This window comes from Zootoca vivipara, chromosome 6, assembly GCF_963506605.1.
Source record: "Zootoca vivipara chromosome 6, rZooViv1.1, whole genome shotgun sequence".
Taxonomy (NCBI): Eukaryota; Metazoa; Chordata; class Lepidosauria; order Squamata; family Lacertidae; genus Zootoca; species Zootoca vivipara.
Window position 1 is genome coordinate 6,463,623 of NC_083281.1, and position 25,196 is coordinate 6,488,818.

General features: G+C 49.1%; 1 protein-coding gene across 1 annotated transcript; it reads right to left on the reverse strand.

The window, feature by feature from the left end:
* Nucleotides 1-23,575, reverse strand: ANGPTL4 (angiopoietin like 4). Its single transcript, XM_035120070.2, has 7 exons — nt 22,992-23,575; nt 19,592-19,702; nt 15,892-16,027; nt 5,613-5,726; nt 3,968-4,066; nt 2,197-2,472; nt 1-1,600 (listed from the first exon to the last, which is right to left on the reverse strand). Exons 1-7 carry the CDS (start codon nt 23,487-23,489, stop codon nt 1,419-1,421), a joined length of 1,416 nt encoding a protein of 471 aa, XP_034975961.2. The 5' UTR covers nt 23,490-23,575; the 3' UTR covers nt 1-1,418.
* Nucleotides 23,576-25,196: the final 1,621 nt, after the last annotated feature.

Below are 25,196 nucleotides of genomic sequence, written 5' to 3' on the forward strand. Positions count from 1 at the left end.
ACCAGTTCACAGGTTTTATTAAAAAGACATTTCACTGACCAAAGAGTCACACATTTAAAGTATAAAAAGAGACAGAGAGAGAGAAATTAAGAGCAGAAATCAACTCTCCCCCACCCTCCCACATCTTACTGGTGCCTCTTCCAAGGCAACGTTTATAAGTTATAACCACATCACTCACCAATGCTTCGTTTTAAAACCACAATAAAAAAAGAAAGACCAGGATAAAAGCACTCTTAAAAACAACACACCAACTAGCACAACTGCTAATATGTACAAGAATAAGCAGCTAAACACTGGAGCAAAACTTGAGTCAATATGACTTAAAAAAAACGGACGAGGAAGGAATGGGGAAGGGGCGGTTGGACACAACAGCAACCGGGGAGGCGTGAAGGTGCAGTTTGCAACAGGACCAATGTCTCCTCCTTGGGTGAGGGAGGAGGTGCCGCCCTGCCCAACTTTCTCCCCCAACCAGCGTCAGCCCAATGCCCTTCGCAGTGGCTCCATCCTTCCAAACCCTGTGCCAATCAGTGAAGGACGGACCCAAGCACAATTTGCCACGAGGGACGCCTGGGGAGGGTGGTCCGATTTTAGGACACCCCAAGGCTCAATCACAACTACATATTTAATCAGCCAAGGATATGCCGTTGGTACGCACAATCTGAACAATCACCAGCGAGCCAATCCTTGCTTTGTCCCCCTCCCAAAAAATAAACCCTTAAAAAAGAAAATATCCAGCCTGTCGCCAGGACTAGTAACCATTTAAATTTCCCAGAATGCCCCAGAGAGATGCTACCGCAGGGGGCATTGTGGGAAATGAGAGTGGCAGCAGAGAGTCCTGCTGGCTACTGCCATGGAGAGGGAGAAGCCCCTTGGGGGGGGACCCTTTGTCCAGGGCAACCCCCCTCCTTCTGTTGGTACCAAAATGTTTTGGGACATTCCACGGGAGAAGGCGGCCTTCCTCATTTCGAGGCGTAAGGGAGTGGGTATAAAGACATGTGGGCAGCACAAATCTCTGCCGGAGCTAGCAAGAAGCCCAATTTTATCACACGATGGCACTAGAGAAGACCAGATGCCCAAGATCTCATCCCAGCTGGCCTTCAAGCTAACACCAGACCTCAAAGATGCTGAACTGCCATTTCTTGCCAGCGCCCAGCATGCCCATGAGGTGACTCCTGATACCCGTTCCTTTCCCACCCACCCAAGCGGTCCCCTGTGCCGCTCTCCCAACGCGAAGATGACAGTCGTTGCTTTGCCCACCCCAACACAAACTCTTGCAAAAGGAAGGCTTTCAACTGGAAGCCGACAGAGACCCCCCACAAATCGTCCCGGACAGGAGCGACGGGCTGAAGCTGTATCTCGGCGGCACGGCAGGAATACGGAGGGCCACCCAGACTCTCTCCTGCGATCTCCTGGGCATTTTAGGGTGCCGGGCCCATCTCCGCAGGCCGGATCTTCATCGTGGTGGACTTCAGAGGGTAATACCGCCCTCTCCAAGTCTTCCAAAAGATGCCTTGCTTTCTCTCGTGCCTCTGGCGCGGGATAGAGCGGAAGTATTTTCCGTTGAGGTTCACGTGGCCACAACTGCTGAACCACCAGCCTCCTTTGGAGCAAAAAGAAACAGAAAGGGCAGGCATCAGCCAAGGGCCTCTCAACAAAACAATGGATTTTAATTACTTGGGAAATGATTTGAAAATGGCAATTCTTGAGCTCCAATCCTGAGCAGCACTGCAGCGAGGGAATACGTCCCATTGAACACAGCGGGGCTTGCTTGCTTCCATGGCAAACATGTTTACGTTTGTGCTGCTAAAAGAATTTGGTGCTCGGAGTGCGACGGCATGAATCTATTCCCAGGTGTCAAAAAGGACTATTTATGTATGCTGCAACAGCAGCCCATGTTTTGCTAGCCCCAAAATGGAAAGCGAGCGAGGTCCCAACTAAAAAAGAATAGCAGCTTAAACCAGGTATAGGCAAACCCGGCCCTCCAGATGTTTTGGGACTACAACTCCCATCTTCCCTGGCCACTGGTCCTGTTAGCTAAGGATGATGGGAGTTGTAGTCCCAAAACATCTGGAGGGCCGAGTTTGCCTATGCCTGTTTTAAGGTGGTTTAAATTGATATTTTAAAATGTTAAAGAGAAAATTGAATAAAAATTATAGAAAAGGAAAAAATTAAAATAAAATAAAAATCAGGACTGACCTGAGAGGTGCTTGGCGCAGTTGGCATCGCCCTTGAGGTCATGGTCCTGATCCCGCGTGGAAAAGGGCAGCTGTGGGAAGTCGCCCATGGCATTCTCCAGCTGCCCGAGGATGGGGCCCAGGAGGCTGAGAGTGTAAGCTGTGTCTTCTCCCCCCAGGCTGAAAAGGAACTGGATCCTCTCTGAGCTGCCCTCCCAGTCCTGAAGTTCGATCGAGAGGTGGAACCGGCCATCTTTCGTGATCTGGTAGACCTTTTCCAAGCCCAGCCAAAAGTCGCCTGAAAGAGAACGGCCAAAGAAACAAACAAACAAAAAGAAAAAAGATCCCGTCAGGGCCCATCACGCTATTTAACAACAGAAGATATACAGCCGTACCTCGGAAGTCGGACAGAATCCATTCCGGAAGTCCGTTCGACTTCCAAAACGTTCGGAAACCAAGGCACGGCTTCCGATGGGCTGCGGGAAGCTCCTGCAACCAATCGGAAGCTGCGCTGGACGTTCAGGTTCCAAAGAACGTTCGCAAACCGGAACAATCACTTCCCGGTTTGCGGCGTTTGGGAGCCAAAACATCCGAGTTCTGGGGTGTTCGGGGTCTAAGGTACGTCACTGTACACAAGAGACAGGTCTCGACCTCTAGGAGCTTACAATGTCACTTCAGATTATGGGTTCCGAGAAAAGCAAATTAGCCATTAGAGGGCAGGATCTGAGACAAGGGGGACCCAGCGCCACTCAGGGATGAGACTCCCTGGCCACAAATTTTTCAACCTAGCCTACCTCACAGGGCTGTTGTGTGACACATACGGTACCCAGTGATAACATATGTAAGAGCGATTACAGTTGTCAAAGTTAACGAGAGACCTATCCACTCAAAGCTGACAAAAATACTCTGTAAAGAATGAAGGTTTACTGTTTCTCTCACCCACCCCTTCTCCTTCTCTATTCTCCTTCCTCCTCAAACCCACATTGCTTACGACAAACATGTCTCATCATCATCACCATCATTTTATTATTTATATCCCCCCACCCATCTGGCTGGGTTGACTGTAAATAACAGACAGGTGAAACTCAGAAAATTACAATATTGTCGAAAAGTGCATTTATTTCATTTAATGCAATTTAAAAGGTGAAACCAATATATGAGCTAGATGCATGACATGCAAAGCAAGATATGTCAAGCCTTTATTTGTTGTAATTGTAATTATTTGTCGTTAGACGGGTCAATTATAAATGGAATGTAATTAATGAAATGTAATAGCCGTGTTTATTATGGTATGATTGTAAATATTTGTTTTACTACTGTGGAATTTTCAAAAGAAAGCATTTGTAAAAATTAAAATAAAAATAAAAAAATAACAAGTTGCATTACTGAAATAAATGCACTTTTCGACGATATTCTAATTTCCCGAGTTTCACCTGTATATGAAAGGCTCTACGATTTGAAAATAGGCACCAAAAATGTTGTCCGTGGCACCCCTCACCACTCTTCAAAGCACCCCAGGGTGCCACGGCACAACAGTTGAAAACCACTGGTTCTAACGTAACCTTAACCATGAAACCTATAATTACATTTGAGAAACAGAAATAATGCATTTAAAAAACAACAACAACCCAATCCAGCATGTAGCGAAGTCTTTCCTTTTGCGGTGCTGTGCAGTGCAAGTGTTTTTTCAGAGCCCTGATCCTACGCAAGAGCAGGTAGCAATTGTAAAAAAATAAAAATAAAATAAAGGTGGGGGTGGGGAGGGAGGAGAGAAGCAAGCGGCAGAGACCTACCGCTCATATTCCCAAATCCATTTCTATAAGCTTCCCACAGCTGGTCAAAATCAACAGAGCCATCCAGGCGTCTCTGAATCACCGTCCAGCCTCCACCATCTGCAAAATAAAATGGAGGGAAATTTTCAAGCAGCCTGCAGACATCTGGCTTGTGCCCCCTGCCCCCCAAAATACACCCACACAAACACACAAAAGCTTTGATCTGTAAGCTTTTCCATATGATTTTTGTGTGTGCAACACGTTTTAGTACCTTGAACACACACACACACACAGTGAACTAGGACTGGGGAGACAGGCCCTTTAGCTGCAAAAACGTTTCGCCTCCCAGTTTGAGAAATGCGGGGAAACCGAGTCACGGCCCTCACAACCCAACCAAGGCACTACCCTTACCCCTCCAGACCAATCAGTGATCTCCAGGCTCCAGGTGATACCTGAACCCAAAGACATCCAACCAGCAAACCGGCAGGAATGGGCCATAGAATCATAAAATTGTAGAGTTGGAAGTTGAACCCCCTGCAATGCAGGAATCTTTTGTCCAACGTGCGGCTCGAACCCACAACCATGAGATTAAGAGTCTCACGCTCCACCAACGGAGCTATCCCAGGATTTCGATTTGTCAACTTCAGTTTCTCATTTTCCCAATCTGAAATTCGCTCCTTCAGTTTTGCAATTTCTTTCTTTTTTTTTAAAGTTGTGAAAATTCATTGCCATCCGAGTGCAATTTTTTCCTGATACTGCCAGGGGTCAGCAACCTTTTTCAGCAAGGTCCCTCAGACCTTGCGGGGGGCAAGACTATTTTTTTTTTCATTTTAAAAAAATGAAGGAATTCCTATGCCCCACAAATAACCCAGAGATGCATTTTAAATAAAAGGACATATTCTACCCATGTAAAAACACGCCGATTCCAGGACCATCCGCAGGCCGGATTTAGAAGGCGATTGGGCTGGATCTGGCCCCTGGGCCTTAGTTTGCCTACCCATGTGATACAGAGATGTTTGTATGCAACTTTGCCTGATAAACACATTTTTTTTGCAGGGCAATTTTCCTAACGTGGCACACTGTGTGTGTGTGTGTGTGTGTGTGTGTGTGTGTGTGTGTGTGTGTGCTATTTTCATTCACATATGCACTGACATGCACACTTCTACCCAAGCACATTAATTTTTGGACACAATACTTGGCTGGAGAATCTAACTAGAAAACTCAGAGCGGGGCAGATTTTTGGAGGGCTGTGTTACGGTTCGCAGGCTGTTTTGTCAAGTGAGAACCAGGTTAAAGGTAAAGGTAAAGACGCCCCTGACCATCAGGTCCAATCGTGTCCTACTCTGGGGTTGCGGCGCTCATCTCGCTCTATAGGCCGAGGGAGCCGGCGTTTGTCCGCAGACAGCTTCCAGGTCATGTGGCCAGCATGACTAAGCCACTTCTGGTGAACCAGAGCAGCGCACGGAAACGCCGTTTACCTTCCCGCCGGAGCGGTCCCTATTTATCTACTTGCACTTTGATGTGCTTTCGAACTGCTAGGTGGGCAGGAGCTGGGACCAAACAATGGGAGCTCACCCTGTTGCAGGGATTCGAACCGCCGACCTTCTGATCAGCAAGCAAACTATATCAAATTTCTCTCCCGCTTCTATACACGTCACATTTTTACCTGGAGTCATGTCACAGAAGACTTCAAAAACCTGGGATCCAGGGGGCTGGATCTGGAAAACACCACTGGTTTGTTCTCCTTCCAGAAACAGCTGGTGACAGCTTGCTGGGAACTCTGCAGATTGAAGAAGCAAAAGCCATGTTAGTATCCTGGAACAAGCATTAATTTGATCGACCTTATTAAAGGGCTACATTGGCTCCCAGTATGTTTTTCAGGCAACCATTCAAAGTGTTGGTGCTGACCTTGAAAGCCCTCAATGGCCTCGGCCCAGTATACCTGAAGGAGTGTCTCCACCCCCATCGTTCTGCCCGGTCACTGAGGTCCAGCACCGAGGGCCTTCTGGCGGTTCCCTCGCTGTGAGAAGCCAAGTTACAGGGAACCAGGCAAGAGGGCCTTTTCGGTAGTGGCACCCGCCCTGTGGAACGCCCTCCCACCAGATGTAAAGGAAATAAACAACTACCTGACATTTAGAAGACATCTGAAAGCAGCCCTATTTAGGGAAGCTTTTAATATTTGATGAATTATTGCATTTTAATATTTTGCTGGAAGCCCCCAGATGGGAGAGGTATAAATAAATAAATAAATAAATAAATAATAATAATAATAATAATAATAATTATTATTATTATTATTATTAACTGCACAGCTATTTTCTTTCTCCTTCTTCCAAATTTCTGTTTTAAATCTATGTATAATGTCGCTTTGCCGTCTCTCGCATTCCTGCGTCATTGTGTTTTATAGATTGCAAAATGTGAAGCGGTTTAGAAATACTTCTGAATAAATAAAGACCTAATAGCTGGCTGTGTTGAGGTTCACAGATGTTTGCCATGCCTGCAGGTAAAAAGGACCACTGGTAGACTATTAACTTGCAGATGAATCTAATGTTTAAAGAGGAGGAGGAGGAGGAGGAGGAGGAGGAGGAACGAGGAATAGGGAGAGCAGGCGGGAACCGCAACAGGACCCTGTGCGATGCGGCCACCACGTGAACACGGAACGCCACTCGGACTTCGCCCAAGCCACTCTCGGCCAAATGTCAGCCTGACATTAACAACTGCAGGGCCAGAGTTCCAGACAGCAGCTGGCAGGCGGCAAAAGCACGGTGGGGGGGGGGGAACTGTGTTGCCAAAGCTCACCCCTCCCAAGAGAAGCCACAGCTGAAGCCTGCCGGAAACTGCTCCCCATGCAGCTTGGAATTCTGTTAGTCCGGATCCCAGATGTGCTGCGCTTGCAGCTAAACAGCAAATAGTGGGGGGGGGGGAGAAATGTTCTGCACATGGTCAGGGGCGGCCACGATGTCATGTCGCAGGGCTCGGGTCTTGCTGCCGTGATTACTAGCCACACAAAAATGCGGGTACTGGAGGGTATACAGTCGAACCTTGGTTCTTGGACAGAATGCAATCTGTTTGTCTCCCGTAACTTTTCTAAAACCAAGGTGTGACTTCCGATTGGCTGCAGAAGCGTCCTGCAGCCAATCGGAAGCCACGCCGGATGCTCAACTTCCGAAAATCGTTTGAAAACCAGGACACTCGCATCCGGGTTTCGATCGTTTGGGAGTCAAGGGGTTTGAGATCCAAGGTACGACTGTACCTCTAAAAAGGAGGTGCTGGGAGGGGGAGGAAAACCAGTAAATCACCACAGCTTTTCACGGGAGGCATCAGAAGAAAGAAATTGTGGAATATGCAGCTTCCCCGTACGAGGAACAAACCTGTAACCTTGGCATTGTCAGCGCCATGCTCTAACCCAGGCGTCAACAATGTTTTCTGGCCATGGGCCGGAGCATTCCCACGGACTATCGTCTGTGGGCTGGACATGCGCAGAAGCGATTTCCGTCGCTGCACTGCCCATGTCCAGGGCACCGGAAATGGCTTCTGCACATGTCCGCAGCGCCGGAAATGGCTTCTGCGGCTGCACAGACGCAATTCCCAGCCTCAGTGCAGGCACTTTTTCCGGGGCCACTCGGCAAGTCTCCGCGCCACGCTGGTTTAGCGCAGCGCATGGGGGACTTGCCGAGTGGGTGGCTCGGTGACCAGGCGGCTCGTGGGCCAGATAAATGGCCTCCGTGGTCCGTATCCAGCCCACGGGCTGGAGGTTGCCGATGTATGCTCCAACCACTGAGCTACCCAAGCTATGATTCCTCCAAATAGAATTATTTTTATTACGTTCCCAGAATTTCACATTTTACAGTATCTCCAAATCATAATATCTTTGTTTCGGAGATTGACCTCCCGCCAACATCTCCGCAGTGCTGTTATTCAAACCCTTTTCTACTGCATATCAATCTCTTATCCATCACATCCATTCTATCATTTTCCTTCCGCTGCTCATATCTCGAATCTCAAACTCCTTTCACTGTACAGTCAAGCCTCGGTTGTCAAACATAATCCGCTCCGGAAGCCCATTCAGCTTCCGAAATGTTTGACAACCGAGGCACGGCTTTCGATTGGCTGCAGGAGCTTCCATCACTCAAGCAAAAGCCGCGCCGAACGTTCGGCATCAGGAAAACCAGAACACTTACTTCCAGGTTTTTGGCGTTCGGGAGCCGAAACGTTCCGAAGTCGTACCTTGGTTTTTGAACAGCTTAGTTCTCCAACATTTTGGCTCCCGAATGTTCTGGTTTGCGAACTATTTTTGGAAGCCAAATGTCCAATGGGGCTTCTGCAGCCAATCAGAAACTGCATTTTGGTTTCCAAACATTTTGGAAGTTGAATGGTTTCCAAACATTTTGGAAGTTGAATGGTTTCCAAACATTCTGGAAGCTTCCTGCAGCCAATCAGAAACGGCATTTGGGTTTCCAAACATTTTGGAAGTTGAATGGATTCCGTTCGACTTCCAAGGTACGGCTGTAGTCCACAAAAAGCCTCTGCTCTTCTCTAAAAATAAAAATGGAACAGTCTCCCTTGGGAGGTTGTGGACTCTCCTTCCTTGAAGGTTTTTAAGCAGAGGTTGGATGGCCATCTGTCAGGGCTGCTTTAGCCAAGATTCCTGCATTGCAGGGGGTTGGACTAGATGACCCTGGGGGGTCCCTTCCAACTCTACAATTCCAGGGTTCCTTCTCTCTGCACCACCCCTGAGCTGTGCCAAGCGCCGAGCCCCTCGCAGGCGGCTGGACTCTGCCCAGGGACGGGTGCCATCTGCCAGCGAGTCAGGGTTTCGAGTGCCCCGTGTCAAAAGTCCAGTTGGGAGACGCATCCGGCACGCGAGGAGGCGAAGGGCAGAGATGTGGCAGGGCGTGAAGGGACTTTGCTCTGGCTAAAAACAGCTGCAGGGGGGAGGACCTCCCTCCCCGCTCTCCCAAAGACAAAGGAAGCCTCTGTCCTGGCTCAAAGGCGCTGCATCTTCTGGGCTCAGCAGCCCCCACCCCCCACCCCGCCTTGGATAAATTTAGCTGGGATTCTCAAAACAGCTGCCAGCAGCAGGAGATCAGGAAGAGGGCGGGGATACCAGGTTGGGAAGTCGGGGAAAGAGGGAGTTCCTGCGAGTAAACATGAACTTTCCCCCAGTTTCTCGGCGGGGAGGGAGGTGCATATTAACGCACAGCCAGGAAAGATGCTTGCATCAGACGGCCTGGCGGAGGCTGTACCACGTAGGATATTGGAAACGGCTTCTACTTGCAGAGAAAGGCCGTGGGGTGGAATCAATCATGGGGTGCAGAAAGGAGAGAAGGGGCAAGCCTTCGAAAAAGCAGCAGAGGCTTTGCGGAGCCCGCCCCAAACAAAATCACGTCGCTAGTTCTCAAGAAACGAGCCAGATGCCTTCAGCTTTGCCATTTGGCTTTTAGAGTTGTTTTTTTATATGGGGGGGGGGAATGCAGAGGAATAGATTCTGGCAAAAACACCCCAAGAAAGCAACGAGCTGCAGAACTCCCCCCTTTCCCCTCCAATCCCATAGATCAGCGTATTTTCACGTTGCCTCCTTTGTGCAACCTTGCGGACATGAGTTAGGTCAGGGGCCAGCAAACCTTTTCAACAGGGGGCCGGTCCACTGTCCCTCAGACCTTCTGGGGGGCCAGACTAGATTTTTTTTGGGGGGGGGGGGGAAATGAACAAATTACTATGCCCCACAAATAACCCAGAGAAGCATTTTAAATAAAAGCCTACATTCTACTCATGTAAAAACAGACTGGTTCACGGACGATCCACGGGCCGGATTTAGAAGGCGATTGGGCCGGATCCGGCCCCCAGGCCTTAGTTTAGGGCAGGCATCCCCAATCTTCGGCCCTCCAGATGTTTTGGACTACTATTCCCAGCATCCCTGACCACTGGTCCTGTTAGCTAGGGATCATGGGAGTTGTAGGCCCATAATCTGGAGGGCCGCAGGTTGGGGGTGCCTGGTTTAGGGCTTTAAGAGTCGGCACTGACACTTTGAATTGTGCTTGGAAACGTCCTGGGAGCCAACGGAGGTCTTTCAGGACCGGTGTTATGTGGTCTCGGCGGCCGCTCCCAGTCCCCAGTCTAGCTGCCACATTCTGGATTAGTTGCAGTTTCTGGGTCACCTTCAAAGGTAGCCGCACGTAGAGCGCACGGCAGTAGTCCAAGTGTGCAAAGGCGACGGCACGGCTAAGCCTCATGCGATGCTGCCCTGCACGTCTCCAGCGGAGGAGAGATGCAAAGCAGCAATTTCCCCGAGCGTCCCACCAGATTCCCCTGAGTCACAGCTAGCGTTGAGTCACGGACTCTCCGGGTAGCGGGCAGACGTGCTTTTTGTTTTTTTGCAGGCTGACCGCAGCACGTTCCAGGAAAAAGCCTCTGACACACACAAAGCCATCTCTCTTCCCAGCTGCAGAGCCGCCCCTGCCGCCCCCCCCCCCCAGATATTAGATCAGCATGTGCAGAGGGGGGTGCGGGAGAGAGAGCTAAGTAGGGGAAAGGGCATCTCAGCCTGGGAACTGCCGGGAAAAAAAGACTGGAGCCCTGAAGGAAAGGCTTTCAACTTTCACCCATTTCCCCCCACCTCCCTCCCCCCCCCAGCTCAGGACACAACATCGCACATGGCCGTAATAAGCTGGGTCTTTCCACTCCTTGCATAGCATAACAGCTGCCATCCGGGCCTTTCTCCTGCGCTCCCCAAGGAGCATCACCCTGGAGCGCGCGGGGGGGGGGGATTCAACAGGTGCCTCTTTGAGAAGGAAGACATACCAGGCAAGATATGCCAGGGTGTGGGGAGACCCCCACTGGGGCATATGCCCTTTGTTGAAGCCCTTGTAGCTCAGCGGCAGAGTTTTTATTAGTACAGTGGTACCTCTACTTACAAATTTAATGTGTTCCGAACGCACATTTGTAAGTTGAAAAAATTTGTAAGTCAAATCCCATAGGAATGCATTGGGAGAAAAAAATTGTAAGTAGAAGCAACCCTATCTAAAAATTCATAAGTAGAAAAAAACCAAGATGGCGGACGGAGCTCCGTTCGTAAGTAGAAACATTCGTAAGTAGAGGTACCACTGTATTATTTTACTAGTATTATAAACGCCATCTCCAACTCCTCAAAAGATTCCATCAACGGTGTCTCTGACAATTTTTTATACATCACTTGGAAAGACAGGCAAACTAATGCCAGTGTACTGGAAGAAGCAAAGATCACCAGTATCTAAGCAATGATTCTTCAACATTCGTTGCACTGGTCATGTTGTGCGGATGCCTGATGATCGTCTTCCAAAGCAACTACTCTATTCCGAACTTAAAGATGGAAAGTGTAATGCTGGTGGTCAACAAAAGAAGTTTAAAGACACCCTCAAGGCAAATCTTAAAAAATGTAGTATAAACACCGACAACTGGGAAACACTGGCCTGCGAGCGCTACAATTGGAGAACAGCCTTTACCAAAGATTTTGTGGGCTTTCAAGACACTTGAACTCAGGACAAAAGGGAGAAACGTGCTAATGGAAGGCACGCCTGGTAAACCCTCACCATGATGAACTCCTGCCCGAAAACCTATGTCCCCACTGTGGAAGGACGTGTGGATCCAAAACTGGCCTCCGCAGTCACTTACGGACTCATTGTTAAAACCGTGTTTATGGACGACGGTCTTACTCGGTTATGAGGGATCGCCAAAGAAGAAGTATTATTAGAATTATTATTTTTAAAAAAGGTAAAGGACCCCTGACAGTTAAGTCCAGTCACGAACGACTCTGGGGTTGTGGCGCTCATCTCGCTTTACTGGCTGAGGGAGCCGGCCTTTGTCCACAGACAGTTTTTCTGGGTCATGTGGCCAGCATGACAAAGCCGCTTCTGGCAAACCAGAGCAGCGCATGAAAACGCCGTTTACCTTCCCGCCGGAGCGGTACCTATTTATCTACTTGCACTTTGACGTGCTTTCGAACTGCTAGGTGGGCAGGAGCTGGGACCGAGCAACGGGAGCTCACCCCGTCATGGGGAATCGAACCACCGACCTTCTGATCGCCAAGCCCTGGGCTCTGTGGTTTAACTCACAGCGCCACCCGCGTCCTTAAGCAAACTTAGTTGGTCTCTAAGGTGCTACTGGAAATTTATTTCATATACGTAACCAACATGGCTACGTATCTGAATCTCAAATAAAGTGTCTGTTTTTCTCAGGGAATGCTTCCTAATTTTGAAGGCTGAAGGACTGGCTTCCTGTGGAGTGGGTGTCCCTTAACATTTTTGGTAACAATTGCCTATGGGGCTGATCCTCCGAGCTGGATGGGCCAGTGGCCGGACCCTGGCTAAGGCAGCTTCCTCTGTTCCTAGCAGAGGAAGATGGAAATGAAAGATGAAGTCTGGGGATCTTGGAGGGAGGCAGCACGGCCCCCTGGACTCTTGGAGGCAACTCCCTGCAGAACTGCTCCTGCAGCAAAGAGGCAAGCCCAGCCTTGCTCAGCCACCGAGGTTTCCACCGCCCTGGTACAGCCAAATTATTTTGGAATCCCAGCACCGCAGGGGGAGCGTTGCCTTTCCCCTACTTGGAGGGATGCCAGCCCAAGTGCGCAGCCACGGTATTCTCTCCCCCCCCCCCGCCCACTTCCTGCCCCAGACTCTCTTCCACATCTCTCTTTCTTCCTCAATTAACCTCGTCGCTCCTGGGAATGCCTAGCAAAGATTTCACCTCTTGCACACTTGGCTGAGAGCCAGAGAGAGAGGGGGGGGAAGGGAGGGAGGCCTGGTTGGGAGCCGAGAAGCCGTCTCGAATTTCCCAGCTCGAATTCCCCGTAGCGGGTGTCGCGATTGCTCCAACACGGCTGCGACCCACATCGAATGCCGTGCCGAAGCAGAGAGAGAGGCATGTCGGAATGGGGGAACCGCTGGTGCCTCCAATGTCTGGGGCAACAAAAGTCCCATTGTCCAACGGCTTGGGCCCGATGGGAACGGGGAGCCCAGTAATATCCCAGTAGCCGCAAGCTCCCCGTCCCTGCTCTCCCCACTGCATGCGAGAGGTGCAGGGGCACCTCCGTTGAGAAGAGGCATTCCTTCTTCAGAGCAGGGGAGACACATCTTCTTAGATCAGGGATGGAACCATAGAATCGTAGGGCTGGAAGGGACCTTGAGGGTCATCAAGTCCAACCCCCTGCAATGCAGGACTCCTGTCTACAGCTATCCCTGGGTGGGCTTGAACCACCAACCTAAAGCATCCAGGACAAATGGCCATCCAACCTCTGCTTCCAAAGGGGGATGGGACAGATGCTGCACCAAAGGGGGATGGGACAGATGTTCCTGACAGATGTTGTTGCACCAACAGTAAATGAGCCTAGCCGAACTCTGCATTCATCATCTGAGGCCCTCCTTCGTGTGCCCCCTCTGTGAGAGGTCCGGAGGGTGACAACACGACAACAGGGCCTTTTCTGCAGTGGCTCCCTGTTTGTGGAATGCTCTCCCCAGGGAGGTTCGCCTGGCGTCGTCATTATACACCTTTAGGCGCCAGGCAAAAAGGTTCCTCTTTAACCAGTGGCTGCGAGAAGCCAAGTTACAGGGAACCAGGCAGAGGGCCTTCTCGGTAGTGGCACCCACCCTGTGGAATGCCCTCTCACGAGATGTCAAAGAGAACAACATCTACCCGACTTTTAGAAGACATCTGAAGGCAGCCCTGTTTAGGGAAGCTTTTAATGTTTAACAGACTATTGTATTTTAATATTTTGTTGGAAGCCGCCCAGAGTGATAAAATAAATAAATAAATAAATAAATAAATAATAATAATTAAATGACATCCAGTGCCCTTTTAAAATGCGTATGGGGAGAGGAGGTTATTGAGTTGCTCTTGTTTTTATTTGGATTATGTATTCTGTGATTTTTATCTTGTGATTTCATGTCGTGACCACCCAGAGACCTGCGGGTATAGGGCAGTGTGTAAATTTAAATAGCAGCAAGCTATAACTGCCTGGGTCAGGTACATTTTCCTTGACAGGATATATTGTACAAACGGAAGGAGGCACCTCGGCTCGGAGCAAGTTTTTGTAATGTGTATAACACAACTTTTTCACAAGGCTGGTATTAATTAAGCTGCAGTGGTGTGTTATCCAATTTCCACAGAACCTAAAAGCCACTTCAGAATTGCTGCTCAAGATGTACCACATTTTCCCATCTATAAGACGCCCCCATGTATAAGACTATTTGGGGGGGGGCTCAGATTTAATAAAATGGAGTGTGGGAGATCATACATGCCAAGTCCCGGACTGCAGAATCCAGGACCGGCAGCCGCGTGACACCGGAAGTTACGTAGACGCAACTTCCGGTGTCACTTTGCCCATCTATGGGCACAAAAAATGGCCGCCGCCGGCTTCGGAAGCCACATCTACGCATGTCCGGAAGTGCATAGATGCAACTTCCGGTGTCGCTCTGCCCATCTATGGGCACAAAAAATGGCCGCCGCTGACACCGGAAGTCGCGTCTACGCACTTCCGGACATGCGTAGATGCGACTTTTGAAGCCGGCGCCGGCCATTTTCGGTGTCCATAGATGGGCAAATCAGGAAATAAAATGGCCGCTGGCAGGAGAATATAAGGGAAAGTAACGGGAGACGAAGTGATACGGGGGACCGCCGGGAAAAGGTAAGAAAAAACGGGGGTTTCCCAGGGAAAACGGGGTACTTGGCAGGTATGTGGGAGATGTATCCATGTATAAGATGCCCACTAATTTTTGACATTATTTTTTGGGGGGGCGGGAACCTAGTCTTATACAGTGGTGCCTCGACTTATGAATTTCATCCGTTCCGAAGGCACCTTCGTAAGTTGAAAAATTCGTAAGTCGAAAAATTCGGTTGTCGAGTCGTTCGTAAGTCGAGGTACCACTGTACATGGAAAAATACAGTATTTGGGAAGAGGAGCTGCAGAGATTTGTTCCGCTTAGAAAATCACTACTGTAATTGTCCACACACAGCCATGGGGAATGAAAGCACTCTCACTTGTGCTTGTACCAATGCTCTGACTTGATGCAAGGCAATTTTCTATGCCTTGGTTGAAAAAAAGCGCCTGATTTGGGATCTTTAAAGAGCATTGTCTTCAGATCCTCAGGGCCACGTTTTAACTTGTAAGACACCACACATTCATGTCTCCAGATGACCACATTCCTCAGCTGCTGAGTCCAGACAATGGGCTACAGTCTGGATCAGGGCTCTGGCGCATCTCGAACTAGGGGCTCTTATCATGACCAGGCCCAACTCTTGCCCCTGGGCTCCACCACCACCACCACCCCTCTGTCGACAAGAAGTCCCCAATCTCTGTTTGCATCTTAAAAACGAACGAAACTGCCCCTTGCTGGGGTCTAGCCCAGAGCCCTGCTTCCCAAAGTGGTTGGGCTTCCAGGGAGGCCAAAAGCCAGCTGCATCCCACCTGGCAGCTGGTATTTCCAAGGTAGACTGCTTCCAAATGTGGAAGCTCAATCTTGCTGGCATGGCTGGATTGGAAGGCAGATTATTTCACCTCTAGAAACCCAGCCCTAGCCCACAGCTCAGCACTGGAGAATCTGCTCTGGCTAGCCGGACGAGAAGGCAGGGCTCACAAAGACCCCAGTTTGAAACCTTGATCAGTGTCCAGTGTATCCCAAACTAAGGTCTCCAGCTGTATTTTTGGACTACAATTCCCATAATCCCTGACCACCGGCCCTGCGAGCTGGGGGTGATGGGAGTTGTAGTCCCCAAAACAGCTGGAGACCCAAGTTTGAGAAACACTGGTTTAAACAATGCTGAGCTAGAGACCTGGTACGAGGCAATTCCCCATGTTCAACCAGCCCCCTCTGCCTCCAAAAGATTCCGCTTCTAAGCAAAGGAAATATTTAAGTAAAGGGATTCCGCCCCCCCCCCCGCCATCAGATATGTGTGGGGCAAGGTGTGGGACTCACTCGACATCACCGGGGACTTTGGCCGGGGACTTTGGCTGTGGTTGCCGGATCGGTCCACATTTCGCTGAACACTCGCTTTCCATTTCGGACCCTGCGTTTCGTTCTCTCGGACGTGCAAAGGAATCAGCATGTTGACCTGTGGGTTGGGAGAGGGCAGAAGAAAAGAAAAGAGAGAATGAGAGGGCAATATAATTTACCTTCCAGAGAGCAAGAGGAAAGTGAAAAAGCCTTTTCTTTGGGAAATTTTGGGGACAGAACTACCTAAACTGTGTAGAAATTTATTCATGTATGCTACTACAGCGGCAAGAATGTTACTTGCCCCCAAACGGAAAGAAGCAGAAGTCCCAGCAAAGGAAGAATGGATACAAAAAATTACGGAATATGCAGAAACGGCGAAACTTGCCGGAAGAATAAGAAATCGAGATAAACTTTTTATAAAGAGTGGAAATGGGTTCATTGAATATTTACAGATCAATTGTAAACAGATAAGAACATTATCAGGATTGATGTAATAACCTGCAGTTTTGTAAGAGATTTACAGTAGATAAATGAGAAAGTTAAATGAACTTGGATATGCAAAGGTATTAAAAATAAATTTAAGGAACCGCAGAAAGAGGGGGAAGGAAGTCAAAATTTGGAAATGTTAAATTGATTGTAAAGCTAATGAGATGTATGAGTTTGAAAAGTATAAATAAAAAACAAGAAAGAAAGAAAGAAAGAAAGAAAGAAAGAAAGAAAGAAAGAAAGAAAGAAAGAAAGAAAGAAAGAAAGAAAGAAAGTGCAGAAGCGGGGAGATAGAAACGGCGTCCTTATATCAAGGGATCTTTTGGCGATGGGACTGGCAAATTATCTGCCAGACACAGTGCCGAATTTACGTACAAGCTAAACAAGCTATAGCTTAGGGCCCCACTCTCTTGCCCCCCCCCCAAAAAAAAATATAAAGGAAAAAACCTGGATGTACATTTCCAAAATATAAGATAAAAACAAATAAAATAAAACCTACATACAGCAACAGTGTTTGGGTTGTGTAGGCTCCTAGGATGTAAGTCATGGGCCCCGCCTGCTAGCCTGCTCCCTAAAATATCCCTGGTTTGCTCCTTTCTATATATAGGGTGCCTACATTCTGCATGGACTGGTTGAATGGCCACATGGGCAAATGGCTTGAGATACTTATGAGGTCCATCAATTACCATATAGCAGGCATCCCCAAACATTGGCTCTCCAGATGTTTTGGACTACAATTCCCATCTTTCCCGACCACTGGACCTGTTAGCTAGGGATCATGAGAGTTGTAGGCCAAAACATCTGGAGGGCCACAGTTTGGGGATGCCTGCCATATAGCATATATTCAACACAAAAAAGCAGCGACCATTTGGTTGTTGACAAAGGACAGCTGGACATAGAAAGGGCCCCATTACCTTCAGTAGCTTAGGGCCTCCTCAAACCTAAATCCAGCCCCAGCCAGACAGTGCTAGAAACAGCGAAGCATTTTCTAAACCTGTTGCACCAAGGCAGCTGGGCCTGTGCAGAAGAGACCAAAACGGGATCCGAACCCTCCGCTACCCCAATATGGAGCCTGACCTCTCCATGACTAGACTTGCACTTGCCATCGTTTCTGGAAAACCATCAGGAACACTTACATAACTACGAGCTGTTTTGCAGCAGTCGGAGAACAAAACATCTTGCAAATCAGGTTTGTAGTTGTTTTTGCAAGGAAGACGGAACGCTTAGCGGCCCAATTTGTATGGGATTTCCCTCCCACACACACACACAGAGCAAAGGCAATTCTGTGTTGACCAGATCCCTGCCTCGTGCCTTGACATGTGGCTTGTGACGGAGGGTGGAAACTTTTCCTCTACAATTCCCGCATCCCCTTGCATAGATTTTTGCAGCTCCAGAAAAACACAGTTACAATGAACGTCCTTTCCTTCAGGTTTAGGGCCGGATTGAGGTTTGATGAGGCCCTAAGCTACTGAAGGTAATGGGGCCCTTTCTACAGCTGTCCTTTGTCAACAACAAATTGGTGCGCAGCCTGGGAGTCATTTTGGACTCACAGCTGTCCATGGAGGTGCAGGTTAATTCTGTGTCAAGGGCGACTGTCTACCAGCTCCATCTGGTACACAGGATGAGACCCTCCCTGCCTGCAGACTGTCTTGCCAGAGTGGTGCATGCTCTGGTTATCTCCCACTTGGACTACTGCCATGCACTCTACGTGGGGCTACCTTTGAAGGTGACCCAGAAGCTACAACTAATCCAGAATGTGGCAGCTAGACTGGGGACTGGGAGCGGCTGACGAGACCATATAGCACCAGTCCTGAAAGACCTTCATTGGCTCCCAGGTCGTTTCCGAGCACAATTCAAAGTGTTGGTGCTGACCTTTAAAGCCCTAAACGGCCTCGGCCCAGTAGAGCGCCTGAAGGAGCGTCTCCACCCTGGACACCAGCATCCAGCTCTGCGGACCTTCTGGCAGTTCCCTCACTGCAATAAGTGGGAACCAGGCAGAGGGCCTTCTCAGTAGTGGCACCCGCCCTGTGGAAACGCCCTCCCATCAGATGTCAGGGAGATACCGTATTTTTCCATGTATAAGACTAGGTTTTTTCCCTTAAGAAATAATGTCAAAAGTTAGAGGGCATCTTATACATGGATACGGTAGTGCCATGGGTGGACTGGCGATTGGTTGTTGCCACAAAAAATAGGGGGCGTCTTATACATGGGGTCGTCTTATAGACGGAAAAAATATGAGTAACTATACAATCTTTAGAAGACATCTGAAGCCAACCCGGAATAGGGGAGTTTTTTTTAATGTTTCACGCTTTATTATGCTTTTTTGTTTGTTGGAAGCTGCCCAGTGGCTGGTGCACAAATAATAAAATTATGAGTAGTATCTATAATCACTACATGGACTGACTGGGAAGAAGCAGTTTTGCAGATTAGTGTGAAATATGTTGGTATCAAGAACCATCTTTTTTTTTCTTAAACCCTTCCCATATTTGATACTGCCATTATCACAGCACTTAAATGTGCAAAGAGTGCCTTTAAGCATGAGAAAAGTGCCTCTCTCAGGTATGCCTGACAATGTATTTTTTTTTTGGACTGCCAAGTTAAAAGCTTTTGTTTATTTGCCCAGATATTTTAGACAGCAACATTTTTTAGCTGGCTGCATTACTTTATTCCTCTTAAATTTATTACGCCTTATGCTATAATGTTCATTATACAGTGGTGCCTCGCTTAACAAATGCCCTGCTTAACAAAATTTCCGCTTAACGAAAGGTTTTTTCTAGCGGAGGTTGCCTCGCTAGACGAATTCGTTTTACAAAAAATTCGTCTAGCGAATCGCGGTTTCCCATAGGAATGCATTGAAATTCAATTAATGCGTTCTTATGCGCAAATTTTTTTTAAAAAAAAATTCAATGCATTCCTATGGGATTCACTAGACGAATTTTTCGTTATAAGAAAAGACCCATGGAACGAATTAAATTCGTCTAGCGAGGCACCACTCTCTCTCTCTCTCTCTCTCTCTCTCTCTCTCTCTATATATATATATATTCTGCTGTGGAACCCATTTGGAGATAAAGAGCGGTTTATATTTCCCTGCCCTCCCCCCTCACAAAAAAACGAATTCAGTCTGCAGGTACCGTAGGTGCTTTTAGGCACGTGCAAAGTACATCTCTGAACCAGAATTTCGAACTGTAGGCCATACCTTGCTCTGAAGACTTTTGATCTGCAAGTTCTGTTTATCCATTCTGTACTGCTGCTGCTTAATCTTATGGAACAGCTCCTCAATCTTCAGGTTCTGACGACTCATCAAATTCTGAAATTTGGAAACAAAGGCACACATTCAGCAGACTGGCCCTAGCCGTCCGGCGCTGTCCGTTCAGAGTCAAAGAAGGGAATAGGAAAATGAATATTCTAGCGTTAAGAATGGCCCCCTCCCTGCCTGTTCATGGCTTTAAATGAGTCGGATTGGGGAGGGGGGGCTGTATACTCAATATGGGCCAGAGTCCTTCTGCTATGGGACAGCTCTAGAAATTAAGCCGGTAGATAAATATGGGGAAAGCAAAATTGTCGCTCAGAGAAGGATCTGAAATGTTTTCCTTGATTTTTTGATGCGATGTTTTAATGCAGGGGTCGGCAAGGTTTACCGGCCATGGGCCAGATCACTCCCATGGAGATTGTCTGTGGACCGGACTGGCGCATCGCAATGCCGGGAATCACTTCTGCGCATGCCCAGACGCCGAAAATCGTGCCTGTGCAGAAGTGATTGTCAACGTCTGGACATGTGCAGATGCAATTTCCGGCACCCCTCGGTGAGTCCCCGCACCACGGTGGGCTGGTTTAGCGCAGCACGTGGGGGACTCGTTGAGCAGGCCGCTTGGATCGGTGGCAGCTCATGGGCCAGTAAAACGGTCTTCGTGGGCCGCATCCGGGCCATGGGCCGCACATTGCCGACCCCTGTTTTAATGCGTTGTAAACCACGTTGAGCGTTTTTCTCTTTAAAATATAAAAGTATAGAAATGAAATTAACAACAACAACAACAATATTAAACTCCATTGGGGAGACGGGGAATGGCGCCTAGACAGGTTTAAGAAAGATATATCTAGATATAGATGAGTTTCTAGCACTGCCCTGCAGAAGTTATCCGACTCCAACTCGTATTAGCCCCAGTCAACACGGCCAACGGTCAAGGATGACAGTGGAAGCCTAGGAATGTCCCACACCTCTGCGTTTTACACACCCTGCACTTTTGAAATAGGCAGTTGCTTCGCCCTCACAACAACCTTGCAAAGCGGGTCACTCGCAATCCCTAGAGCAGAGCTTGTCTCGCAGAAGTGCCGGGAACCAATGAAAGCTCTGAAGCCTCCCCCCCCCCCCCGGCAAATTAAGGCTCCACACTTGAAATGCCACTTTGGGCTTTGTTTGCAGAACAACAGGAATTCTTGCAAAGGCGGGAGAAGCCCATCCCACTCAAGGCCAATCAATATTTAGCGCTCGTATCAATAGGGCATTGTGAACAAAAGCATGGGCAGTTGCACGCTCTGTTTAAAAGGGAACCAACATTGAAATAAACCTTGGAACCTCCCAGGGTTACTCTTAATACAGGTGAAACTCGGAAAATTAGAATATCGTCGAAAAGTGCCTTTATTTCAGTAATGCAACTTATTATTTTTTTATTTTAATTTTAATTTTTACAAATGCTTTCTTTTGGAAATTCCACAATAAAACAAATAGTTACAATAATACAAAAATAAACATTGCTATTACATTTCATTAATTACATTCCATTTATAATTGACAAATAATTACAATGACAACAAATAAAGGTTCGACATATCTTGCTTTGCATGCCATGCAACTATCTCATATATTGGTTTCACCTTTTAAGTTGGATTACTGAAATAAATGCCCTTTTCGACGACATTCTAATTTTCCGAGTTCCATCTGTTAACCACCTTTGCAAACGGCTAGCGTTTGGCTCGCGAGCCACACTCGGATTTTCTTTGCTGCAATTGCAAACGGCGCAACTTGATAAGGGATGTAGACACATATTCGTTGGATAACAAGTAAATTACTACATGTTTTATAAATTCTTGCGAGTGGAGCCTACGGGTGTGTGATTGCAACAACTGCATATTCCTCCCCTGCTTACCCGTTTCCACCTAAACATCTTCTTTCTCCATTGTCTCCCCTTAGCCACATACTAAGATCGTAAGGTTCCAGGGTCTCTCTGAGGATTGCATATACTTTTCTCTGTCTCCCTCTGTCAAGTTTTTGTCCTCCCTCGCTCAAGCTTTATATTGCATGCTGCTGGGAGGAGGGACCTATCATGCACTCACTAAAGCATTAGACACACTGATTAATTAATAAGCAATACCACTCCAAATGATGCCAATAGAGAAAACCCAGCATAGGCAAAAATCTTTATGAACGGGAAACTTTCTTAAGGGAGAGAAAACCCAGAGGATAGATAGCACCCTCCTTTCGGGACAGGCTCTCACCTCTCCAACCTCTTGCCAGTTCCCTAAAGCAGTAGTTTTCAGCCAGCATGCCATAGCACCCTGGGGTGCCTTAAATGATGGGTGTTGCAGCAGCCCTGGATAAAAAACCTCCGCAGGCAAATGGTGCCTCTGGGGCAGGCCAGGGGGTTCTTCCCAGGCCCCTGTGGGGCAGTGTGAGGAGGCACCTCTCTTTGGGGCAGGGGGAGCAGCTCAGAGACCAGGGGCAGCAGCAGCGGCTACCCAGAAGACTCCCAAGGAGAAGAGAGAGGAGAGGAGGCCGAGGGAGCACTCCTCAACTTAGGGGGGTGTTCGAAAAAGGGTGAGAAGCTGCCAGCTCTGCAGGCAAGGGAGGACATAAATGGGCTCCTGCGCCCCACAGGGGAGCTGCAGAAAGAATGTAATTGGGTCAAGGGAGCTGTGGACTCAAAAAAGGTTGAAAACCTCTGCCCTAAGGAAATACTGTCCTATCTCAACCTTTGCTAGCCCTCCAGGCTATTGTATCTGGTGCCCACACAGACGTCCAACAAAGCTCTTCTGCAAAGAGGCACTAATGCCAATTTATGGGGTGCCCCAGTTTCTCCCTGCATGACCTATTCCTTTTATTAATCAAACGATTTACATTTCACAGCCCTTCGCACGGCTTAGAAAAAGTCTCAATTGAGATATTCGTATGGTACCCGAAAAGTAACAAGAAAGCATTTGAGGCTAGATAAAGCCCATAATATTTGAACGCCAAGACAAAAAGCCAGGTTTCTCTCTCCTCCCCACTCAGTCTCTATTTCCTAGAGGGCAGCTACCTCCATCCTTCAGGGGGGGCGACCCCAGGTAACTTTTTGAACAGTGTTTTTTTTCTGGGGGTACTCAAGGGCACCTTGTTAAAAGTGTGGCGGTTACTGCAAGAACTTCAAGGGTGAGTGAGTTCCAGCACCTTATTTTCTAGAAGAAAAGCACTGTGAACAGGTAAGGGCTGTTATCTCTATAGCTCTCAGGTAAAGGGCACCCCTGAGCCTGTGCAGAGTGCTTTTGCTCCAGCCCCTTTCGGATTCAGAATGCCTCTTCTCTCCGCTCCTTTTCCCTCTGGGGCAGCACCCCGGGACTCTCACCTGCAGGTCGCCCAGCTCCGCCGCTTGTCCGCTCCCTCGAGGGCTGCCGCTGGCGTTCTCGGCGCCCACCTGGCGCAGCAGCTGCCCATCGAGGCGCTCCAGGCGCTCCCGCACCGCCTCCTCGTGCGCCGCCAGGTCGCCGGCGAGTGCGCCGAGCCGGCTAGAGAGGTCGTCCAGGCGCCCGTCGAGGAGGCGCTGCGCTCGCCCCAGCTGCTGCCGCTGCTCGTCGGCGGAGCGCTCCAGGCTGCCGAGCGAGGCGTTGTGCGCGCTCAGGCGGCCGCCCATCTCGCGCAGCTGCCCACGGGTGCGCTCGACGTGCTCCCGCAAGCCGTGGCCCAGCTGCAGGAGCCCGTGCGCCAAGACGTTCACCTCGTCCCAAGAGGCTGCCTTGGAGGCGCGCTCCTTCCTGGAAGAACCGGCAGCAGGAGGAGGAGGCGGAGCGGCGGCGGCGGCCGCCAGCCCCGCCGCGCTCAGCACCAGCAGCGCCCACGAACGCATCGCCCCAGCAGACAATGAACTTGGTCAGAGCACAGCGCGCAACAGTCGCCACCTCGCCAAGAGCGCACGGTTTGGAGAGGCCGCGCCGGACGCGCCTCCTTTTATAGACGCCGCCCCGCGCCGCCCGCGCGCACATGGCCTCGGCAGCTTCGCCTTGCGCACCCCCCCCCCCCGCCCTCCAGTCCCGGCGCTCCTCCTTTCTTTTGCAGAAAGACGGATCCTGGGAGCGCAGGGTGGGGCCCGGAAGCGCTGGCAGCTTCCCAGAGCTGTTGTTATCGCATGGCTGCTAACTTGTCACGTTGGGCAAGTTTGTTTTTCCGAGGAACGGACAGAACTATCTCTTCGCGTTGCGGAGAGGATTTTGTGTTTCTTTCGGTAGCCGCGACCCACGCGTTGCAGTGCCGGGATTACCAAACAGGCAGAGGCACAGAGCAGGCTGCTTTTAGGGGCCCCGCGACAACGTATCAACATAACATTGATTTGATCTTGAAATCGGTTTATTAAAATTGTGGGTTGGTAGCATCCAAAACGTATTAGGAGATAATTTGCAAGGGGCCTCCCTTAGATGTCGACTGCCTAGGGGCCTCGAAAGAGCTTGATCCGGCACTGACGCCAAAGCATTCTAGAACCAAGGGTGCCAACTTGAATACAATATTGGGGGGCCATGTAAGCTGCATCCCGCAAAAATGATGACAAGAGGCACACACACACCCCATTTGAATGGCAATGTCTTATCAATATTGGGGAGGCAGCCGCAGCCCCCTCAAATATTTTATAGGGGGGAGGGACCTTGGCCTCTTACATCATCTGGTTAGAGTGGGGCTGATAACGCCAAGGTTGCAGGTTCAATCCCCGTATGGGGCAGCTGCATTGCAGGGGGTTGAGATAGATGATCCGTAGGACCCTTTTCGGCTCTATGATGCTATGATTTGAGTTGGCTCCCATGTTGCGGTGCCACTTTCCAGTTGCTTGAAGTGGGATGGTGTCTTGGGCACACCCTGCCTCTTCCACACAGAGCATTTACTCTGTTGCTGAGTTACTTCTTCTTGAAGCAATGATTCTTCAACATCAATGTCGTTGGACTGGTCATGTTGTTTGGATGCCTAGCAATAGCCTGCCCAAGTAACTACAGTGGTCCCTCGGAAGTCGAACAGAATCCGTTCCGGAAGTCCGTTCGACTTAAAAAATGTTCGGAAACAAAGGCACGGCTTCCGATTGGCTGCAGGAAGCACCTGCAGCCAATCGGAAGCCCCGCCAGACATTCAGGTTCCAAAGAATGTTCACAAACCGAACATTCACTTCCAGGTTTGCAGCGTTTGGGAGCCCAAACGTCCGAGGACCAAGGTGTTCGGTATCCAAGGTTACGACTGTATTCTATTCCGAACTTTAAAATGGAAAGCGTAATGCTGGTGGTCAACAAAAGAGGTCTTAAGACTCTCTCTCAGGCAAATCTTTAGTATAAACACCAACAATTGGGAAACACTGGCCTGCAAACGCTCCAATTGGAGAACAGACTTTCCCAAAGGTGTCGTGGGCTTTGAAGACTTGCAGACTCAGGACAAAAGGGAGAAACGTGCTAAGAGGAAGGCACACTTTGCAAACCCTCACCGGGATCAACTCTCGCCCGGAAACCAATGTCCCCACTGTGGAAGGACGTGTGGATCCAGAATTGGCCTCCACGGTCACTTATGGACTCACGGTTAAGAC

Excerpts from the sequence above, each read along its gene's own strand:
- ANGPTL4 (XM_035120070.2), bottom strand. The coding sequence starts at position 23,489 with ATGCGTTCGTGGGCGCTGCTGGTGCTGAGCGCGGCGGGGCTGGCGGCC. Across the intron at positions 4,067-5,612 it reads CTTCTGTGACATGACTCCAG|ATGGTGGAGGCTGGACGGTG; the intron begins GTAAAAATGTGA and ends TTTATTTTGCAG. Across the intron at positions 1,601-2,196 it reads CTGCGCCAAGCACCTCTCAG|GAGGCTGGTGGTTCAGCAGT; the intron begins GTCAGTCCTGAT and ends TTTGCTCCAAAG.